At 39.6% G+C, this 19,535-nt stretch overlaps 1 protein-coding gene across 6 annotated transcripts in view; it reads left to right on the top strand.

Moving 5' to 3' along the window:
- The window catches only part of DNM3 (dynamin 3), a 167,806-nt gene that overhangs the window by 102,728 nt on the left and 45,543 nt on the right, over positions 1-19,535 (top strand). For all 6 annotated transcript variants that reach the window (XR_014853839.1, XM_085068459.1, XM_085068458.1 and 3 more), the window contains 2 exons: positions 544-653; positions 11,997-12,108. Coding sequence is in view for 5 of the 6 variants with exons in the window: in XM_085068459.1 (XP_084924585.1) it covers positions 544-653; positions 11,997-12,108 (222 nt within the window). In the remaining variant the exon portion in view is untranslated. The remainder of the gene's footprint in view (positions 1-543; positions 654-11,996; positions 12,109-19,535) is intronic.

Genomic DNA, 19,535 nt, shown 5'->3' with positions numbered 1-19,535 from the left:
GTTGGAGTCTGATTTTGTTTGTACATGGTACATATGAAACCTTGGTGAAGGTATTATTTTGGCTTTTTTATATAGGTTTTGTATTTTTCACTGGTAGAATGAAAATTTATCTGTGGGTTTATTGAATGCCATGCTTACATAATTAGTAATTGCAATTCAAAGTACAGATGAACTTTATGTCACCATTTACTTCAGCTGCTGTACAGACATAGAAGAGGTCTTTATTGATCAGATACTTTCATTTTAGTTAAGTTTGACCCTTGCTTTTTTAGAATTCAGGGAAATGAAGAATAACAAATGTAGATGTTTATGTGTTTGAGGTGAAATTTTTATTATGAAATGTTTTAAAAGGGTCAGTGAAAAACAGAACTGAAACTTATGTTTCATTTCTCTTGCAGGTAGGTCTATGAAAGATAAGCAGACATTTAAATTTGGGGTATTTTCTTATGATAACAAATGTACTGAGGTCATTACCAGCTAAACAGAGCTTGCTGACATCAGGCTGCTTCTCACAGTGTTGTTTTAATCTATTTTTTTTTCTAGGAAAAAGAGAAGAAGTATATGCTGCCTTTGGACAACTTGAAAGTACGAGATGTTGAAAAGAGCTTCATGTCCAGCAAACACATCTTTGCATTGTTTAACACAGAGCAGAGGTAAGAAAATGGGCTATTCTGCAGATGCTTCTATAAAATGGTATCTAGCTGAGCATTTTAATGACTGTGAGTGCAGTTCTGCTATTCCCACCATATTAAGTAGACAAGACCTTGATATTCTTGATTTATCTGCTTCTTTGCTGTTGCATAACTATGGGATGAAAGGTTGGTGTCCTCTGAGCCACTCGTGGGGTGAAACAGCTCCATGATGAGTCATCCAGTTCTTCCGTATGGCTGAATAATCATCTGATCCTATTTTTGTTTTATTTGGCAGTTACCTAGGCTTACCAAAACATTCATGACTTCTGTACCTTGTGACCAAATTCAACTGGTGTAAATCACAAAAGTGTCATTGCTTTTCACTTTCTCCAGTGGAAAATCTTGCCTGTCATTAATCCTGGGACTCATTTGATTGTTTGTTTGGGTTTAAACACTGCTGAAGGGAGAAAAATGAGACTCCTCTACTTCTCCAATTAATAGAATCTTTGCTTTTTAGTTTTGGCCTCACACTTTTTCTCTCAGACTCTATTCTCTGTTATAAATGGTGTGGGTGCTCTACAGAAGCTACTCCTGATGCACAGCCAGTTCAGATTACTGTGCACAAGCAAGGCAAGAAAGTGTTACAAAAGACAGAAAAGTGACATGTAATTTTTTTTTTAATTGAGGAGAACTGCATTTGTAACTGTCTTAGTTGAATTGCACTTTAGCAGATAAGGGGCAATTTCTGTAAGTTCTTTTTCAGGAAAATAAATAAAGTGAATTGTAGGGGTAGCATGGATAGATATCCTTGTTTCCCTCTTCTGCTGAGTTCCTTCACACCCTCTTCTGCCTCACATCACCAAAGCTTGGCATTACCTTCAGATGTTCAAGAAGATGAGGGCTGGATGTGGCTCACTGCAGATCCAGCTATTGTTTCTCCCAAACTGGCCAGAAATAGTTGCCAGAACTTTCAGAAGCAAGGAATGTGCTTCCCTCCTACAAAGCAAAAGCAAAGCATGGGATTTCTGGGCTGTCGGGTTTCTGCTGACCCCAGAAATGTGAGGACACAATGGGAGTCTCACTCTGAACAAGCCCAGGAAGGCTTTGCCTGTGTCTGCTGACACCTCAGCCAGCCTGCGGTGAGACATGGTCTGCCAGGAGATGCCCTTTGAAAGTATGTCACACACATAGTGGCTGGGAATAACATTTCAAATGCTTGACCAGTCACATTTCTGGAGCAGAGAAAAAAGCTTTGAAAAGCTTTTCATGTTCTTCAAATGCTGGAAGTGAATGTAATTCTGATGATTCTGCTGTAGTTATGTGTGGATTGTCCCAATGTTGTGTGTACATCTATCAGGAAAGGTGACTTTGTCCTGGTGGCTCGGGATCAGCTATACATATTAAGTTATTTCCATGAGAAATTTGTTAATTTTAGCTCATTGTTTCTCCTTTGGTTTGGCTAATGGCTTTGAATATTATCATCATCTTTAATATTAATCACCAAACTGCTGTGAAAATCCAAGAGAAGCGTTTTCATTGGCAAGTTTGGGATTTATTTGGGTGGTATACAGCTGGACATGCACATTTTCACTTGATACTCATCCATACTAGACAGCAAGGATTTCAAAATCAGATGTCTAAAATGTTTGCCATGTCTGTAGCAGCCCTGCCTCTTTGGGCTCCTAGTAGACCCTGCAGTCTCTGCAAGCTGCTCTAAAAACATCTTTATAACCACACGGGCATGTTAAGACATGACAGAACGGCAATAAGGCCACAAAATACCTTTGCCTTGGGAGAGGCAGATCATGGAGACAGTCTTTCAGCTTTAAGAGAGGCAGAAGTTGTTCTTGAAGAAATATTTTTTGAATTCTAATTAAAACAGCAATTATCTTTTACTGTAAAACAGCTGATTTTTGATACTTCTAAAAATCTGCCTCCTGGCACAAATTGATCAAAACAAGATTAGTATCACTTTCCACTGAATCCTAAATTCATAGATGTGTCAGCAAAAACAGGAGTATTGGTTCTCGAGTAGAGTGATCTGGCTGGGGACTTTGTCTCCTATCCCAGATTCTTAAGGAAACTGAAATAGGGAATTGATAAAGATACATTGAAATAAGGAATCTTATTGTTGTTTTACTTCATAGTAATCCATTGATTCCTGGTTCACCTCCTGGGGGGAGGTGAGCATGGCTTGCTTTTCAAAGATTGTGTAAAAAATGAACTTAGTTTCTGGTTGGCTTTTTTTTTTTTTTTTTTTTTAATTGGGGGATGGTGGAGTGGTTGCTTTTTTTTAATTAAAAAAAGCCTTAGCAACTTAGAAAGAAATCAGCTTTCGAAGTCTGCCCACTGAGGGTTCTGGTTATGGAACCATTTTGCTATTTTGCTATTTAAGATGTAGATTGTTAAAGAACAAAGGCACAATCATCTGTTCCAGCTTCCATGATAGCATAGAGATTATTCTGTATATCTTTTCTGCCCCCCCCCAATAATCTGCAGCATTTTTTTTTCCCCTTGACTATGAAATCTTTCTTAATGTTCAATTAAATTATTTTAATTTTCAAGCAAAATCCCTTTAGGAGAAGAATTTTAATAAGCTTGTGCTTTTTTTCATTCCCAGCCCCTCACTGCATAGGTATTTGCTCCAGCCATATGTTTCTGATACTGTACATTTCAATAGTTTCCTGGATTATGCACTGCATTTTTTCCATTTATGAAAACCTTTCCAGCTCTGAAATATAGTTACCAGGAAAATACTCATTTCACTGCATAGAAGGAAAAACCATCTTGAGTTAGCTGAGACTTGGGGATAGATGGAGAAGGAAACTAACAGAATCTGTCATTTTGATTTACTGCAGAAGTCAACAGTTCTCTGACAGGAATCAAATGTGACTTGGTAATGTAGAGTAAATGGAGACTGTGATGATTGATTTCACAGTGAAGATAAATTCTCATGAAATGAACATAATTGTGTGTTTATGAAAAGGCTGTGTTGTTGAAATAATTAAATTATTTTCATATTACTTTCTAATTAAATCTTAAAAAAAAAAGGTGAGGGTGGGAAAAGGAAAGCTTTGCCTGAAATAGTTACAGTATTACTTAGAAAAAAGGGAGGTTGGGTTTGTTTTTCAGCAAAGCAAGTAATATATTTAAAGTTTTTGAGTGGGCCATCTACTTAATTTATTGACACTATGGAAGACCTTTGCAATGGACTCCTCTAGTTTACTTACCTTAGGAGTACTAGACATTAAAACAAAGTAAATTCAAGTGAGTGCCCTGTGATTCCTGGACCATTTTTTGGCTGTATCAACCTACACAAGTCTGCCTTTAAGCAACTGAAGCTGAGCTGTGGGGTCAAGCAGTGTGTGTCTAAACCTAAAGCTGTCAGGAAAGTGAGTGCTATTTTGTGTTAACCATCTTTTTTCCTCCATAGGAAACTCATGGCAAGTGGTTGTATTTTTTTTTTTTTTTTAGACTGGAAAAAGAGATCAAATATATAAAGGGTATTTTAAAATAATGATGCTTTAGGGAAAAAAAACCAAGAGTGTTTGCAGTACTGCTGTAGAACATAATGTGAAGTTGTGTAGATGTAGCCACTGACTAACTTTCTTAGGCAGAGCTACGAATGGAGGAGAGAGGATTTTGTCAGCATCTCTGCTCACATTCATTAGATTAACCTATCATGTTCTCATTGCTGAGTGTGTAAGACTCTTGTTTAGAGCTCAAGAACAAACAAAACAAATTCTGTCCATCCCAGAAAGTTTACTTTCCTTACAGGATTTCATTCCAAACACTTGATTTTCCTGTATTTCCTGTAAAAATTATTCATTTATTGGTGTTTTCTCTGTCACCGAAGTACTGTAGCCTGGAACAAGAACTGCAGTCTTAAATGTGCCTCTCTTTAGGATCTATGCAACAATCCCACCTCTCCCACCTCCCCTATGAAGGGCAAGCAGTCATTAGGTCTCATGATCTTGCCCTGTTGACTACAGGATCCGTATGGCACTATTTTGACAGATTATTGTTCAAAAGTAATCCCTAACCTTTGCAGTGGTGTAATTACATTTTCTTCCTGATTGACTGGTCAATAAATTGTTGTATTACTGTATTACAACTCCATTTAAATATTACTTCCCTTTTAATTAAGGAAATAATGAGTAAAAAAACCTTTCTTCATTTGCTACAAGCAGAGAAAAAGCTTCCTTTCCACCTCTTCTCCAGCTCTGGAGAGATGAATTCTCTTCTAGGAGTAGAGATTGTACTAGGTACAGGTTTTGGGGGTGATAAATGGTAGTAGGCTGAAGTGTCTGTTGAGCTGGTGAATTTTCAAGCTTTCCCTACCAATTTTGGGAGTAGCAACCACAGAGTGATGAAAGGTTACCTGGTGGAGGGTCCCTGATCAGTACTCTTTGTCTGTTCCTCTTCAGACTCATTCCTTTCCTTGGTGCCAAATAAGCAGGATCAGTGTGTGAAATTCTGCCTTCCTTGCAGAGGAAGATCCCACCAGTTCTCCATTTTTTTTCTTTCCTGCCCAATGAGGATCCAGATGAAACCAAGTTATGGTGTTACTTTCCTCACCTCAGCAGTTCTATATGCCAGGGGGTGTGAGGAGCAAGTGCAAAGCACAGAACTGCTCCTTTTGCTTTCACGGAAGGTTCCTGAGAGCCAAATGCCCCATGGTACTCACAAAACAGTGGGACAGAACCTGCCATCCCTGCTCCAGAGCTGACTGTCTGGGGCAGGCTTGTAAAAACAGATCTTTAATCTGACAAACAGATGAGTGTCCAGAGGATAGCAAGCAAAAGGCCATTTTGAGGGCACACAATAGGACTGAAAATAGAACTGCCAGATGAGGAATTTCAGCTACTGACTCCTGAGTACACTCTGTCTGTCAGGAATCATATTGCACAGGGAACTGTGTTGTCTAGTAGGACCCAGGAAAGTACACTATGTCTGCTAAGGGAAAGGTATCACTACATATTTTGGATGTATGTATGTTGCTCTAGAAGGGGATGGAGCATAACTTGTTTCTGGGACTCCAAATGTACTAGAGCTTTAAGTACTGAATTTCTTGCCATGGACAGCAACTGGTTAACTGCCATCCATATATAAGGGAAATTGGGCAAGAGCCAAAATAAAGGGAACTAGTGAAAGGAGACCGGGTCAGAGGAGGTGTTGGATAGAAGCCAGGCTAAAGGAGAAAGCCTAAAATGAGATGTATGTTTAGTTACTGTTTTTGAATTACTCAGAAAGCTAAGCCCCAGGAAGTGCTGGACTGTAAGCTATTCAGAGCCCTCTCTGTTCGAAATGGAAGAAAGAGAATCTGTCTAATTAAAAAGCTCTACAAATTTAATCCAGAAAAAAAGCTGCTAACATTTCTAAACAAACTTCTAAAATGCTGGGGAGTACAATATTTAAGAACAGGAAAAATATACAAACCCAAGGAATAGCTAGCCTTTATTGCCAACTGCTTTCTGTTTAATAAAAAGGGAGGGAGGGTGGTGAAAGAAAAAAGTTGGGGATTTTTTTTCTGGACTATATTATTTTTTGTCATTATTGACAAATATCCTTTGCATGACAAATAAGAGGTTGGTGCAGGTATTGAGGCTTAAAAACTGGTACTACAGAGCAAAAAGGGGCGCTTAGGGGAAGGAAACTGCAGTGCTAAACCCATACCTTGAATATAAAAGTGACACTGTACTTGAAGAAAATTCCCTAAGTGATTGTGTGGGATCTGAAATGTAAGTGCCTACCAGACACATGGGTGTTGTAACCATAGGCTAAGTCAAGCATGATAAACCTGAATGAGCTGCAGCACAGCTTTTCCTTGCCTTGCTGTGACCCAGCACAGTCTGGGTGCCACTGCCCCATCCAGGGAAGGGCAGGACTGGGGCAGGAGCTGTGTTCCCTCCGTGCCTGAGGAGGGACTGACAGCTGGGGGCAGCTTTTGCGTCTGTGTGGCCCCAATGCAGATTCCAAATCAGACTTCCATCCCTTGCCAGGAAAGGCATCAAACCTTCTCCTCCAGGGACTTATGGAATATTTTAGTGGCAGTCGCTGTTACTACTGTGGATTTTGGCCTATGTGGTGTTAGTTTTGGCTGCATCTCTGTTCTGGGTTGCATATAGGACTCGAGATATTTCATTGCCAAGGCTGGTCTATATACTGAGCAGCATATCTTCTGTTCATTTTCACCTTAAAATTGCAGGGGTTTGTGTGTGTTTTGGGTGTGTGTACTTGAAAAGATTCTTAGACTTTAGTGAGAGCACTCACATGAGATAGGTGGAAAAATCCTTCAGTGTTATGATTGCATGGCATTGTCCCAGAGACTGTCTCTTTGGCTTTTCTGTATATTAAGAAAAAAAATCTTCAGAGACATGTGTAATTAATTTTAATTAGCATTCACATTGGAGTGATCTGAAATGGTACGCCTTGATAGAAAATGTTAGTCATTGCTGTTAACTCAGAGCAGATGGCCATTTTTGTTTCTTCAGAATATATGATTTGCAAAGCTTCTGGTAGAGCTTTCTTATTTGAAAAAAAAAAAAAGTGCATATGCAAAAACCAGCCATTGTACAGTTACAGGTGTCTAAAATCATGGACTAAGTTTGAATAAGCAGAGTGTGCATAGTGGAGTTGCAGGTTGAATAGATAGAGAACATACAGTTTCATCCAAGATCATCTTTCCCCATAGTTAGAGTATCTGGATTCTGTTATTTTCTCCCTTTTTTATTTTAGGTGACTATACATTAAACCCATATTCTTTATGTTTTCATTTTCAGTCAAGTAAGAAATACCTAAGAATTGAATCTTTTGTGTTTTTCATGGAATAAATGGGGCCAATTTGCATTTGGTTCTAGATTTCTAATGTTTTTTTCAATTTTGCTTCCATGCTAATAGAGACAAGATATTTACCAAAAAATCATTTGAGATAAGCTGTTTGAAATCCATGTAAAAGAAGGTACTCCTTTATCTTTCAGTCTGTGAGTAGCTTCACTTGTGTCAGTGTGGCTGCTGGAGATAAATATGGGTTTGTGTTCTTTGGAGGGTTAAAGTAGCTTATAGGCCCATTTCTAGAAATATGGCCCTAGTATTCTTGCTGTATAATGGTTGTTCTGTCTCCTCCCATATTGGCAAGAATAAATGCATTTTCAATTAATCTTGGTTTGTATTTTCCCTCTATAAAAATAAATTTCATGCATATCCAGTACGTCTTTGTCTACTGAAATCCAGATCCAACTCAATCTAAAAGCTCTTTACACACATGGTTAATGTGTGGATATGCATTAATATATATGCACACATTAACTGGGTTTGTAATGTGCCTGCTGTGGTTTCCCTTAAAAATTTCCTAGGTTTGCTGGAGAGAAATCTTTAACTTTATCTTTGTATTAAGAGATTGCAAGAGATAGAAAACATCTTGATGTGTAGCAGTGGTGTGTGCTCAGATGTGCAACCACCATAGAGGGAAACCCACTGGTGCGTTTTAAGTGATGTTCTTCCTGGGTGATTTTCAGCTGTGTTTTATTCACTCCTTGGTCCTGGACTGTAGAGATCTGCTGGTTTATAGGAAGTCAAGCCTTCCCTATGCAGTGCTGACAGCCCAGGCTTCAGGGTGGGTGGGAGATCTCAGTCTCTCAAAGGTGGGTCAGTCTTCAGACTTACCTGGCATTTCTCCGTTTCCTCTTGGACACGTTCAAATACCTTAATCCAGTCCTGTTGGGATTCTTTTGTGATGGGAGGAGTTAAAGAAACACCTGTGGACAATGTACAGCCCCTTTCTGCATAAGGCCCTGAACTATATGGGGAAAGGGATCAGGTCTGCTGGAAACCAAAGTAAAAATAAAGTGAAGAAGTTGTAGGGTAAGCAAAGTCACAGCTGAGTGTCTGCTGGACTTAGGGGTAATGGACCTGGCCTAGAGAAGGCATGTCCTGAGTGTGGAACCATTCCAGAACTAGAAATTATGCTTTTAGTCCAATTGTCTGTTCATCTGCATAAGCAATTATGTTGTATTTACGGTGGAATGCAGTTCCAAGTTGAGGTTTATTTATCTAGAGTATAATAAAATCTGCAGATAACAAATAATAGCCTTATGTATTTTTCACTCTGGAAAAAAAAAAAAACAACCCTGATTATGTTGATTTCCAGTAGTGCCACTGTAGTTATATTTTCATGTGTTATGCATGATATTAAATTACAATGATGAGACTTACAGGAGAAAGTAGAGTAGGTAGATGTGGTGTATATATAACTTTGCAGTTTCCTCATTTATGTGTTCACATTTAAGAAGTGTTAAATATTCAAGAGAAATACCACTTGCAAAAATGGTACTTCTAGGCATGTTCCCATTTATTGTATTTGTCTTGTTTCTACAGTCTCTTAGATTTACAGATGCCTGAATATCAACAAGATTTGTATTGTTGAGAGTTCATCTTTCCTGGTATCCTGTATTCCATCATTGTCTTTGATGTCTAACATCCCATTTAGCTGCTATAGAGATGACAGTGAGAACATGACTTCACAGTATTCCATATGGAGTAGGTAGGTGAGGCTTGAGTAGTAACTGTTCCTGTGCTGATGTCTAAAGGAATTTTAAGAAGTGGAAGAGAGAAGAAAACAGAAAATCTGAATTGTTTTCAAGAACGTTTTTACAGCTTTCCATGAGACGCCAGTGGATTCCGAATGAGTAAAACATGTTAATATGTTTTTGTAAGGTTCCACTGGTAACAGAAAAAGGACACACTCTTTTCAGAAGTTACTTTGGCTTTTTTTCCTTTAAAAGGTTCCTATGCTTGTCAGCCCTTCTGAAAGAAAGAAAGGCAGGGGAAGTCTAGTAGCAAGGAAGCCAGCTGGGGAGGCAAGCATCCCCTTACCTGCCTTACTGTAACATTCCTGTGAGCTCTGGCTCAGGGTGTGCATCCTTCAGCTCCTCACATGGGCTGTGTCTTTGGCAGTGGAGTAGAATTAGCTAAACTAAAATAGAGCTCTCAGATCCTACAGGGAGAAGGGCTTAGGAGATCTGGAGACAGCTGCTGGGCCATGAGGTGTCCCTAGACCTGGGAAAAGTCCTGACACTGAGAAAGGAACACAAGACTCCTCCTCAGCTTCCATGTGTTCAAAGCGGTTGGCTGAAATCCCTGCTTGCACAGCTATGCTGGTTGTAGCAAGCCACAAAATGCCACAAAGTTTAATATATAACATGACAGTCCTGAAAAAATGTTTTCACAAGCTGGTGTCATGTTGTTTTGCTCTTGCAGATAAGTATTTTTGGAACTTCCCTATCACTATGTTTTACAGCCTTTATTTTCTCTATTGTTATTTTTAGTCATCTTTTCTGAGAGTACCCTTTTACCATTTTGGCTTCCTATTTCTTCAGAGTTATAGCTGCTTCGTTATCTTAGCCAACAAAGCTTATCTCAGTAAGTTTCTCCTAACAATAAATTAAAGCTTTTTTCCTATGGCAATTTCATTATGCTTCTCTCTGTCTCTTTTTTTTTTTTTTCCCAATTTTTAAATTGAGTTCTTTGTTTTGTTCACTGAATGTTGACTTGGAATTCCACAATATTGCAAACTGAATAAAATTCAGGTGTATTGCCCAATTTAAGATAACGACATAAGGTCATTCAAGCTATTATTTGCCTTAAGGTAGGATTAGTACTTTTGGAATCAGGGAAGAAAAAGGATTAATTTTAAATTTATCAATCAATGGTAAAATCCATAGAGCTTTCAGTTGTTCATCCTGTAAGTAGCTTTGACTAAACTGTGGGACTGTGCCCCTTAGTGCCTCTTTGTGACCTTTAGGGCTGGCTTCTGTGGGAAGGAAATGCTCTGGTGGCACCTCCCATCTCGATTCTCAAAGGGAATAAATAGTGCAAGCCCGGTGCTGAGTGCTCCGATTCAGCCTTTAAATTTGCTGAGAATTGAGTCACCAATGTAAGGAAATAAATCTGGGTATGTCCTTTATTCTTTGCAGTTTTGAATGCAACCTATGAGCCTGCTAAAAAAATCCTCATTTGGCTCTCTTCAGAGGTGGGTGTGCTCTGGTTGCTGTACTGTGGTTTCACGGGTGATAATTTGGTGTCGTGGCTCCTTCATGCTCAAGTTCAATTACATTTTTTTACCTTTTTTTTTTACCTGTTTCCTGAGACTACCCCTAAAAGGCAAGGCTATGAGCTGCCTGGTGACATTGTTGGTTAGAGAGAATCACTTCTGTGAGTGGGAATTACATCAAGTCTGTTGTGTTCCAGCAGTGTGGCGGTGAAATCCCACCAGTCCCTGAATGCTAAAGAAATTTGTCTAGGCAGTGACAATAATAGCTTTATTTCCTGGTTCTATAGTGTATTCAGTTTTTTCCCCCTCAAAATATGTGGTAGAAATGACCTCTGTAGTTGCATAATGAAACCAAAGGAGGTCTCGTTGTTGCTGTCTTTGAGAATGAAGCAATGTCCATTAACCCCTCCTTCATAGCTTGCTAAGGGTAGAAAACAGTCTGGTTGGAGTGGAAGATTGATCCTTGTGCAACTGTTAAGATCTAGAAAAATGTGGTTTCCTAACCTTTTTCAGCTAAGCTCGTGGCCTTTCCTAAAAAGACTGTTGGCTGACAAATTTACAGTGATCTGTTCTGTGTATAGAATTTGAATTCAGAAACTAATGGCTAAACCGTAAGGGGAAAATCTGTTCTGTTTATTGAAGAATTTACAAGCACCACCTTCCTATAGACGTATTTTTCCTCCTTTCTCTTTTTTCCATTAACTGATTCCCTGTATTTATCTCATTATGTGAACTACCTGTAAGAGGTTTTATTTACCACGTCCCAGTTTTCTTACTATGATGATAGACATGAGAGATTTGTTTTGTTTCTTTAAAAATATCTGATTATCATTGCTGGTTTTTTCCTCTTTTACTGATGATGTCTAAAAACTAAAAAGGGTACATAACGGACTGAAAGGACTTCACATGGGAAGAAGTTGCATCAGTAATTATTTTGGTATTTATTGGTTACAGCAACAATCCGTCACAAGCCGTGCTGTTATTTTGGCATGTCTTATGTGTTTGTCCTCTGCATCACAACGTCCTTTTTCTCCCTTAAAAGTGCTCTGTTTTGGCAAAAAGCAGGAAAATTGATTTTAAGTAGTTTCGCGGTGCTTTTAGATGATTATTATTTCCAGAGCTGTGCTGTAGCATTCTAAGATATTTCTAAGTACTCCATGTAATTATTAAACAAGCACCTGTCCCATAAAGTCTGTTGTCCAAAACAATTACCAAGTAATTTCTGATCCCAAAGGATTTTTAATTTAAAATGCTGTGTGCATGATACAGAGTAGTAAAATGCTAGTTTTACAATGTGGTGCTCTTTGTTCTAGGAATGTTTACAAGGATTACCGTTTCCTTGAGCTAGCCTGTGACTCCCAAGAGGAGGTGGATAGCTGGAAGGCATCTCTGCTCCGAGCCGGTGTCTATCCTGATAAATCCTCAGTAAGTTAAACAGCTCCCTAGTTTGCCAGTAGCTGCTCTCTTTGACTCCAAAAAAACAATATCATCTGGGGAAACACAGTGTCTGCAGATATCTCAAGAAAGAGCAGCCTTTTCATTGTACGACTCTGTGGTAATTTCGAAATATTCATAATGAAATATTTTAAGACCAATTTGTGCGTCAAACCTCAATGTAAAAAAAACCAACCAACCACAAACCAAACCTTCCAACATGTTTTTCATTGGATCCATGTAGTAAAAGCATTGAGCAATTTGGGGTTTCCTGAGCTTCACTGTTTCTATTAACGTTTTCTAAGGTAAAGATGTGCTTTGAAGAGTTTATTCCCTGAAGCTCTGTATTACAGAACTGACAGAAGCATTCCAGGCAATCATGTATATTTATTTTACTGATTCACTGCATGATTTTTTGTGTATGAAACACATGCTAAACCTTTCCAAAGGCAGTTTTACTCAGCTAATCATCATGTGGAGCAAATTGAACAGGATACAATAAAAAAGCCTCTATTAATTTACTAGAAATGACAGAAAGTTGGGAAACAGAATATGTCCAGCTACTATTTAATATTTTTTGGACCTAAATACCTTGATATTTTATATCAAGTGAAGGTTTGAGGAGATGTATCCAAAGAGAAGGCTGACTAGCAAAAATACCTGGCATTTGAGCTTTTGAAAGTTTCTGTAATGCACAGCTCACCTTTCTGCAGTCAGTCTGCTGGATTCCTTCTGCTGAAGATCTGCTCTGAGAATTTATGCTTTCATTCTAATGAATTCGTTCTTCTTCCTGATTGTTTTCCAAGGCCAGGTTCCTTGAGTCCAGGGTCTTGTGCTGTCTTCTCTCTTCATCTTTCTCTTCCCTTATGTTTGTCATGCCTGTATGGCTTTCAGTACAATTCTGTCTGCATCTTCTCCAGGAGCTGTTCATGCAAACAAGCTCAGCTCTCTCTCTTCATACAAAATTTCAAGGCTACCATCAAAAAATAAATACTAAAACCTTGAACTGTTGGATTCTCCAATTATTCTAGAAATAAACAGTGATGATATGATAATGATGATGGATTTTTTAGAGAATAGTGCAAATATTCATTTAGCAGGAGACCTACCAGGTATCTGAGACTTTACCCGTAAAAAGTAAAAAAAAATGCTGGGGACTTTTCTCAGTATGTTACCTGTTCCAGTAGAACCAGTCCTACCTAAGAACATCAGAAGTCACTTAACAAGGTTTTGTTATGAGAGGTTACCTAATTAATTACTAGGGACAATAATACTGTATTGCTTTGAGTTTTCCTTGCTTAGTTTTAATGATGTTACAAAAGTCTATTGGTGCCTTTGGTTTAATTTTGTATTCTGTGATGATTTTATCAAATTGGTATATCTCTTACTTCAGCCTTAACAAGACAGACTGGTTGGATTTCTGAACTTCTCTTCTGTCTTCCTGTGTCTCCCTTCCCCCTTGAAATACTTGGTATTCAAAATATGTTTACAAAGAATTCTTGGTTTTGTTTAAAGTTGTTCTGTCAAAGGAGTCTTAGATGCAAGATGAGATACTTCCTTGAAAGAAGTAGAAGGGAGTCAAAATACAGTTCTTCTTTGAGCTGGAATTATCTTTACATTATGAAGAGAGTAAATATTATTGTTCCAAATGCCTGTAGTTTGAAATTCACCCAGTAGTTTTTCAAGCTGTTTGGGAAAGATGCTCAGGGCTACTCTAGTCTTCCAAAACTTTATTTCTACAGGACTAGAGGTCCAAATGTGGACTGTGAGTTTGCTGTTTTGAATTGCAAAGTTTGCAAAGTTTTGAATTTTGCAAAGCAAAATCTCCAAGGCCCCAGGTACCTTAGAAGATCCAGTGGATCCCGAATAAAAAGGAGTGTTTCATGAAAATCCTGTGCATGCTCCTCAGTTTCACACCTTCCTCTGACAATGTAAAATGGTTTCAGAGACACCCCCCCAGTCTCTTACTCTCCTTCAAAGATTCAGAAACTATGTTTTTAAGCAGGAGGGACTGCCAGGAAATGGGTTTACTTCAGTGCCTGCCCTTAGCTTTGTGATCCCAGAGTTAAAAAGGCAAAGAGGTGCCTTAGCTCCTTCCCAGACCGACCTTCTCACTCCCTTTCATGTGTGAGGCACAGCTGGGAACTCTGAGTATCCAGGGCTTTGGCAGCAGCGGCAGAAAAATTGCTGCTTAGAAATGAAAAATAGATGAGCAGTGCTGTGGAGCTGGAGCACTGCAGTGTGGGCTGGCCTGCTCCCTGCAGCTGCCTGAGTGTGTGTGAGCTGGGAATGGGAAAGTGCAGCCTGGTGCCTTTGTGAGCAGCTCTGCTCGTCACCCGCAGGGACACTGGGGTCACACCCAGGGCCATTGCTCCAAGCTGGGGCAGGAAAAGCAGGAATATGGCACTGAATTAGAGATCTGTCCTGAATTCTCACCAAGGGCAAATCTCTCAATTAAGAATATTCCTTTCTCTGTTGATACATAAAACTTGATTACAGTGGTAATGGGGCTCAGTACTTGCTGCCACTAACATGGAGTCTCTGCTGCTAATTTGATCCTGTAAGCTAAGTCCAAGATTTTAGATTTACAATTTTTCTTTTTGCCTAAGCAAATCTCATTAATATTTTAAAGGCTATATATCACCCCCTTCCTCCATTTCCTTGCTTAATTTTGCTTCCCTGGCCCTGTGTACATGGGGGTGCACAGAGTGAATATGTCCACACATCACTGTCCCATGAGCTATCTAATCAGCCCTCAACGTTGCTCTATGAGCCCCTGAATTCTTTGCAGTTTGCCAAGTCACCTCCTTCCCGCAATTGATTTGCTTTTGTCAGGACATGGGCTTTGACAGCCACCCGGATGGCAATGAATCAATGTTTTTGTTTTTCCAACCAATATGCAAGTCAGCTTGCTTGATATAAATCATACTGTGGCCAATTCACTTTGAAATGGGATATCCATTTGCCAGCTGACTTTACTGCTGGCTTTCTGGACCGATGCATCCAAACCCCTCCTTTTTCGTTAAAAAATGACTACAACTTTGTGACTAACCTTTCCAGACTGTATTTCTCAACTGTAGGCTGGTGTTTATTTTGGCTGTCTTCCCACTGTATAATATACACTGTTCATGCCAGCTCATGGCCAAACTCACAATTAAACCAAAATAATAGCACAGATGTTTGTCGTAACTTGCTCTGCACACTTTACCTTGCTAGCACTACCCATTCCTTTTCCCCCCATGCCCCCCAATGCCATCTCCTCCTTATTTTTATTACTAATCAAAAAGCTCAATATTTGCTTTTTAAAAAGCTCTGGATCTTGAAACTTTCCATTCACTGGCAAGTTGTAGGGAGTGGCTGGCATGAAAGGCTCAGCAGACATGTTTAGTGGGTTGCTTTGCATACTGGAAGTTCAGTATTACCAGCACACGAAAATCCCTCTGGCTGCCATTCCATCCCTAGATCACTTCAGGCCTCATTTTCTTCTCCCTTGTATTTGTGTCCACTGACTTCCCAGGAGCTGCTCCTGATTTACACTGAAGGAAGTGAAAGTGGGATCAGAATGTTTGTGTAGTGAGGAAAACAGCTTTGCTGAACATTTCAAGTCCTTTGCAAATGTCCTGTGTTCCCCTGGAAGTTGCCTAACTTCAGGATTCAGAGAATGTTCCCTGAGTCAGTTCCTCATTTGGTTTGAGCCATTTCCAGAACTGTACAAGTTAGGATGAATGCATGTAAAATAAATGTAACTAATACTGCTTTTTTCCCCTCTTTCTTCCGTGCTGCATCCTGCAAAGGGGAGCAACAAAGTAAGTTGTTTGTCCTTTTACACAATCCTTTTGTATTCTGCCTGAAGGACTTTGTAATGAAAATTGGTTTGTCTTTCAGTTCACACAGCTATTGCCTGCATGCTCTTAACAGTAAACTGTGATTAAAAATTTGGGTGCAAAAATGTCTTCGAGAAAAACTATTACTGGCTCTTTGTTTTAATTTTGAAGAAGGAGAAGTGTTGAGTTGCTGAGTTGTTTTAAGGAGGTTCAGTAAGAATTATACTATAAAAGTATTGGACCCAAAGATTTTGAAGGTATAGTAATAAAGACCTTCTGAGGAAAGGTTACTACAGTCTGATGAAACTCATTACAGCTGGATTTTTTGACCATACATCAAAGCTTGTATTAATGGGCAGTTATAAAAACCCAGCACTAAAGTCTTAAATAACAGATTTGCTGGCGTTGTTGGCTAAGCTGAACTAGATCAGTGTACTGGCTTTGAAGGTGCCTTAAAATGGATGGAGGAGGGTGGGGTCAGCATTTGACTTGGCTTCTAGACCCTTGATGTGTTCCAGCTGGACAGCAGCAGAAGGGTGTGGGGTGTGGAGAGGGAGAACTAAAATATGCGTGGTAGGGGTTTTTTTGAAAGTAAGCAGCACATAAAAAGATAGTTTTGCTGATGCTGATCTGATAAATGAATAATCATGCAGTTCCCAGGGTCAATACTTTTTAATGCTATTTTTACTGAGCTTAAGAATGGAAATTGGACATCTCACACTTTGGAATAAGATGCAGAGAGAGTTTGTGATACCTCAGGAAGGAATTATACAGCTTTTGTGCCTTTCTTCCCCCCCTCTTTCTTGTTTTGGTATATTAAACCTTAGGAAGATGAATCTGGAGCATCAAAAGTTGCTTCACAGCAAATGTTGAAAGTAGCCTTTGAAATATTGCCTGTAGCATCTTTTTGTGAGCTGGAAATATTTCTGGGGTATTTGGGAAAGACCCAGGTGGGTTTTATGTTTTGAAGGTTGGGGAATTTCGTCTGCTTCTAATTTTTGTATTTTTAACCAGTTTTTGACCACTCCTGTCTCCACAGTGTCTGGGCTCAGAAGCACCAAAAATATTCTGTTTTGTTGGCCTGCCTGAGAAAAGGTGCTCTTAGTGTTGGGTGGGGAGGGGTTAAGAGAATTGGTGTATTGATGGCATGGAGAGAAGGACTTTACATAGGAGGTGGTGTGAAATGTAAATGTTAACTGTGTACACTAAAATGTCAAGGTCGTGTTTATAATGTTTCTTTACAACATGCTGACTGAAGGCTTTGCTGCTGCAGTGGATGCTGGTCTGATCTCAGAGTAGAGAGCTTAGACTGTAGGTGCTCTGTTAAGGGAAATGGGGATAGGTGGGACACCACTGAGCTCTTGGGGTTGGCACAAACTGAGTCTGGAGGTCAGGAGTTGCGTGGACCAGCTCTGTTCTCCATAGCTGTGTGCTGTGGGGCACCCCAGGGAGGTCAGGACCAGAAGCACCTGACAGAATTAGGCAGAATACCCATGAGCAGGTGGAGGAAAAGCCTGTGTGAGGTGAGGACTGGGGAGCTCATAGCTCTTCTTTCACTCTGAGCGCAGGGCAATTCTTGCTGGAGGTTGAGAAACATCCTCCATCTGGTCTGGGTTGCCAGCCAGAAGATAACTGTAAAAGAAATCTCCAGAAAACCATCCTGATCTTTCTCTTTGACCCAGTTCCTTGTAAGGATTCTTGTCTCTTCATCTGTGTGCCCCCTTCTCTTTCATACAGGTCATTCCTGCTGGAGTCTGGAGATTACATTTATCCCAATTAGACAAGTAGAACTAACTTGCAGCTTCCTGGAGAGGCTCAAACCCCACAGTTCTTGAGATTTCTGAACCTAGTGGTGTGGAAAATGACATGGGTAAATCTGAGAGGTGGCCAGAGAGTTTCTGAGAAGGAATCAGGGGAAGAGAGGAATGGCTGTTGAGAATGATGACAGTTTTTCCAAAGCTTCTGATGAAATTGTATGCTACAAAGCTTCATAATCCTTCCTTACTGTCCTGGTCCAGATTTCCTGGGTTGCTACCAGAGCTGTAACCCTCCCCTAGTGCTGCCCAGCGTGGCATTCGTACACTGCATCCTGTCATATGTTCAAATGTCAAGATCCTGTACTCACTCATCCATTTAGACTGTGGCTGCTTTTATACCTCTGCCTTTAGCTTTGCACTCTTGGATTTACAAAAATAAAAATAAACATTGGAGTAATGAGTCCCTAAGAAAAAGGGGGAGGAAGGGAAGTGAAGAGGGTTTATAATCGTCAGCGGACTACTAATCATTTTTATTTTTACTTTTTATTGTTGCACAATCATTACTGTAAGTGAGGTTTCTCACATGGTTAAAGATAAATATATCTTCAAAAGCTTTGTTGGATAAAATCTGTAAAAGGGTCGTGTAGAATGAGGTAATGGAGACCTACCTCATTCAGCAAGCACATGTTGGCAAGCTGCATTTTGCTAATATTAACACTGAACTCCACAGCCTTGCATGGGGAAGGAGTGCAGAATTGTCCAGAGTTGCGCAGCGCATTTTAGCTTCAGTCCAGCTACAGAAGACAGAGGAGCTGAGAGCTTCTGACTGTCTTGATCCACCACTGTGGATTCGCTGCTTCCCCTGTGCATCTTCTTTACCCCATTTTAAAAATAAATTCCCTCAAAACAGCCCCCCAGATGTTGCTGTTGGAACACAACATCAAAACCGGAACCATTCTCACAGAGTCTATCTCCATATGCTTCTGACATTGTTAGATGCTGTGCCCGTGTGAAATTTGGATTCTGAATCCCTAGGCAGTCAAGCAATAAAACAGCAGCAACAGAAAAACCTCAAAAACTTGAAGTGCTACTTTTTAGTATAAAAAGTCACCTTTACTTTGTCATCATTAATCCCTGAGTTAGTCAATAATTTGTACTTGATTCAAAGTACTAAACACTTCAGTGCTGAGCTCAGAATTGAGAAACTGCGACTTGGAAAATGAAAATCTCTTAAAATTACTTTTTACAGATAAAGGGACTACAAATTTCTTGCTTTCTAATTATTTTGCATTCCTGTGCTTGCTGATACCTTTTACAGAATGTGTAGAACTGAACTATGTAAACTTTATATTCACATCTCAATGGAGCTGTCAGAGTGCAGATAATGCTGTGCATGCAAATGGTCAATGAATATAAAGTCAGTGTAATTTAGTTCGAATTTTGTCTTAGGAAAAGCAGAATCCCCTTTGGAAGACAAGGAAAATACTCTTCCTGTCAGGTCAGTTTGCCTGTTGGTCCTTAAAATATTTCTTGGTGACATATTAATTGCTTAAATTGAAGCCTTTCTTTTCTCTTGCCATTTATTTATTTATTTTTATTTAAAGGAGAATTAGTGTTCCTAAACCCAGATTCCAGATCAGCTACTTCATTAAGGAGTCCAGATGTCCTCCTGTCTTGTGAGACAGTCCAGGAAAATGGGAAGGTAGTGAAGTCAGGATAGTCACTGTCCCTACATATATGACAACAGTGCACTCAGTTCATGTGTTTTGTGCTTGGCGATTACCATGTAAATGCAGGTGTAGTGCCAGAAGCTGTAGGTGTCTTGTACTGGAATAAA

The sequence above is a fragment of the Lichenostomus cassidix genome, chromosome 8, assembly GCF_008360975.1.
Source record: "Lichenostomus cassidix isolate B80296 chromosome 8, HeHo_3.0, whole genome shotgun sequence".
NCBI lineage: Eukaryota > Metazoa > Chordata > Aves > Passeriformes > Meliphagidae > Lichenostomus > Lichenostomus cassidix.
This window is presented reverse-complemented; position numbering and strand designations above follow the sequence as displayed.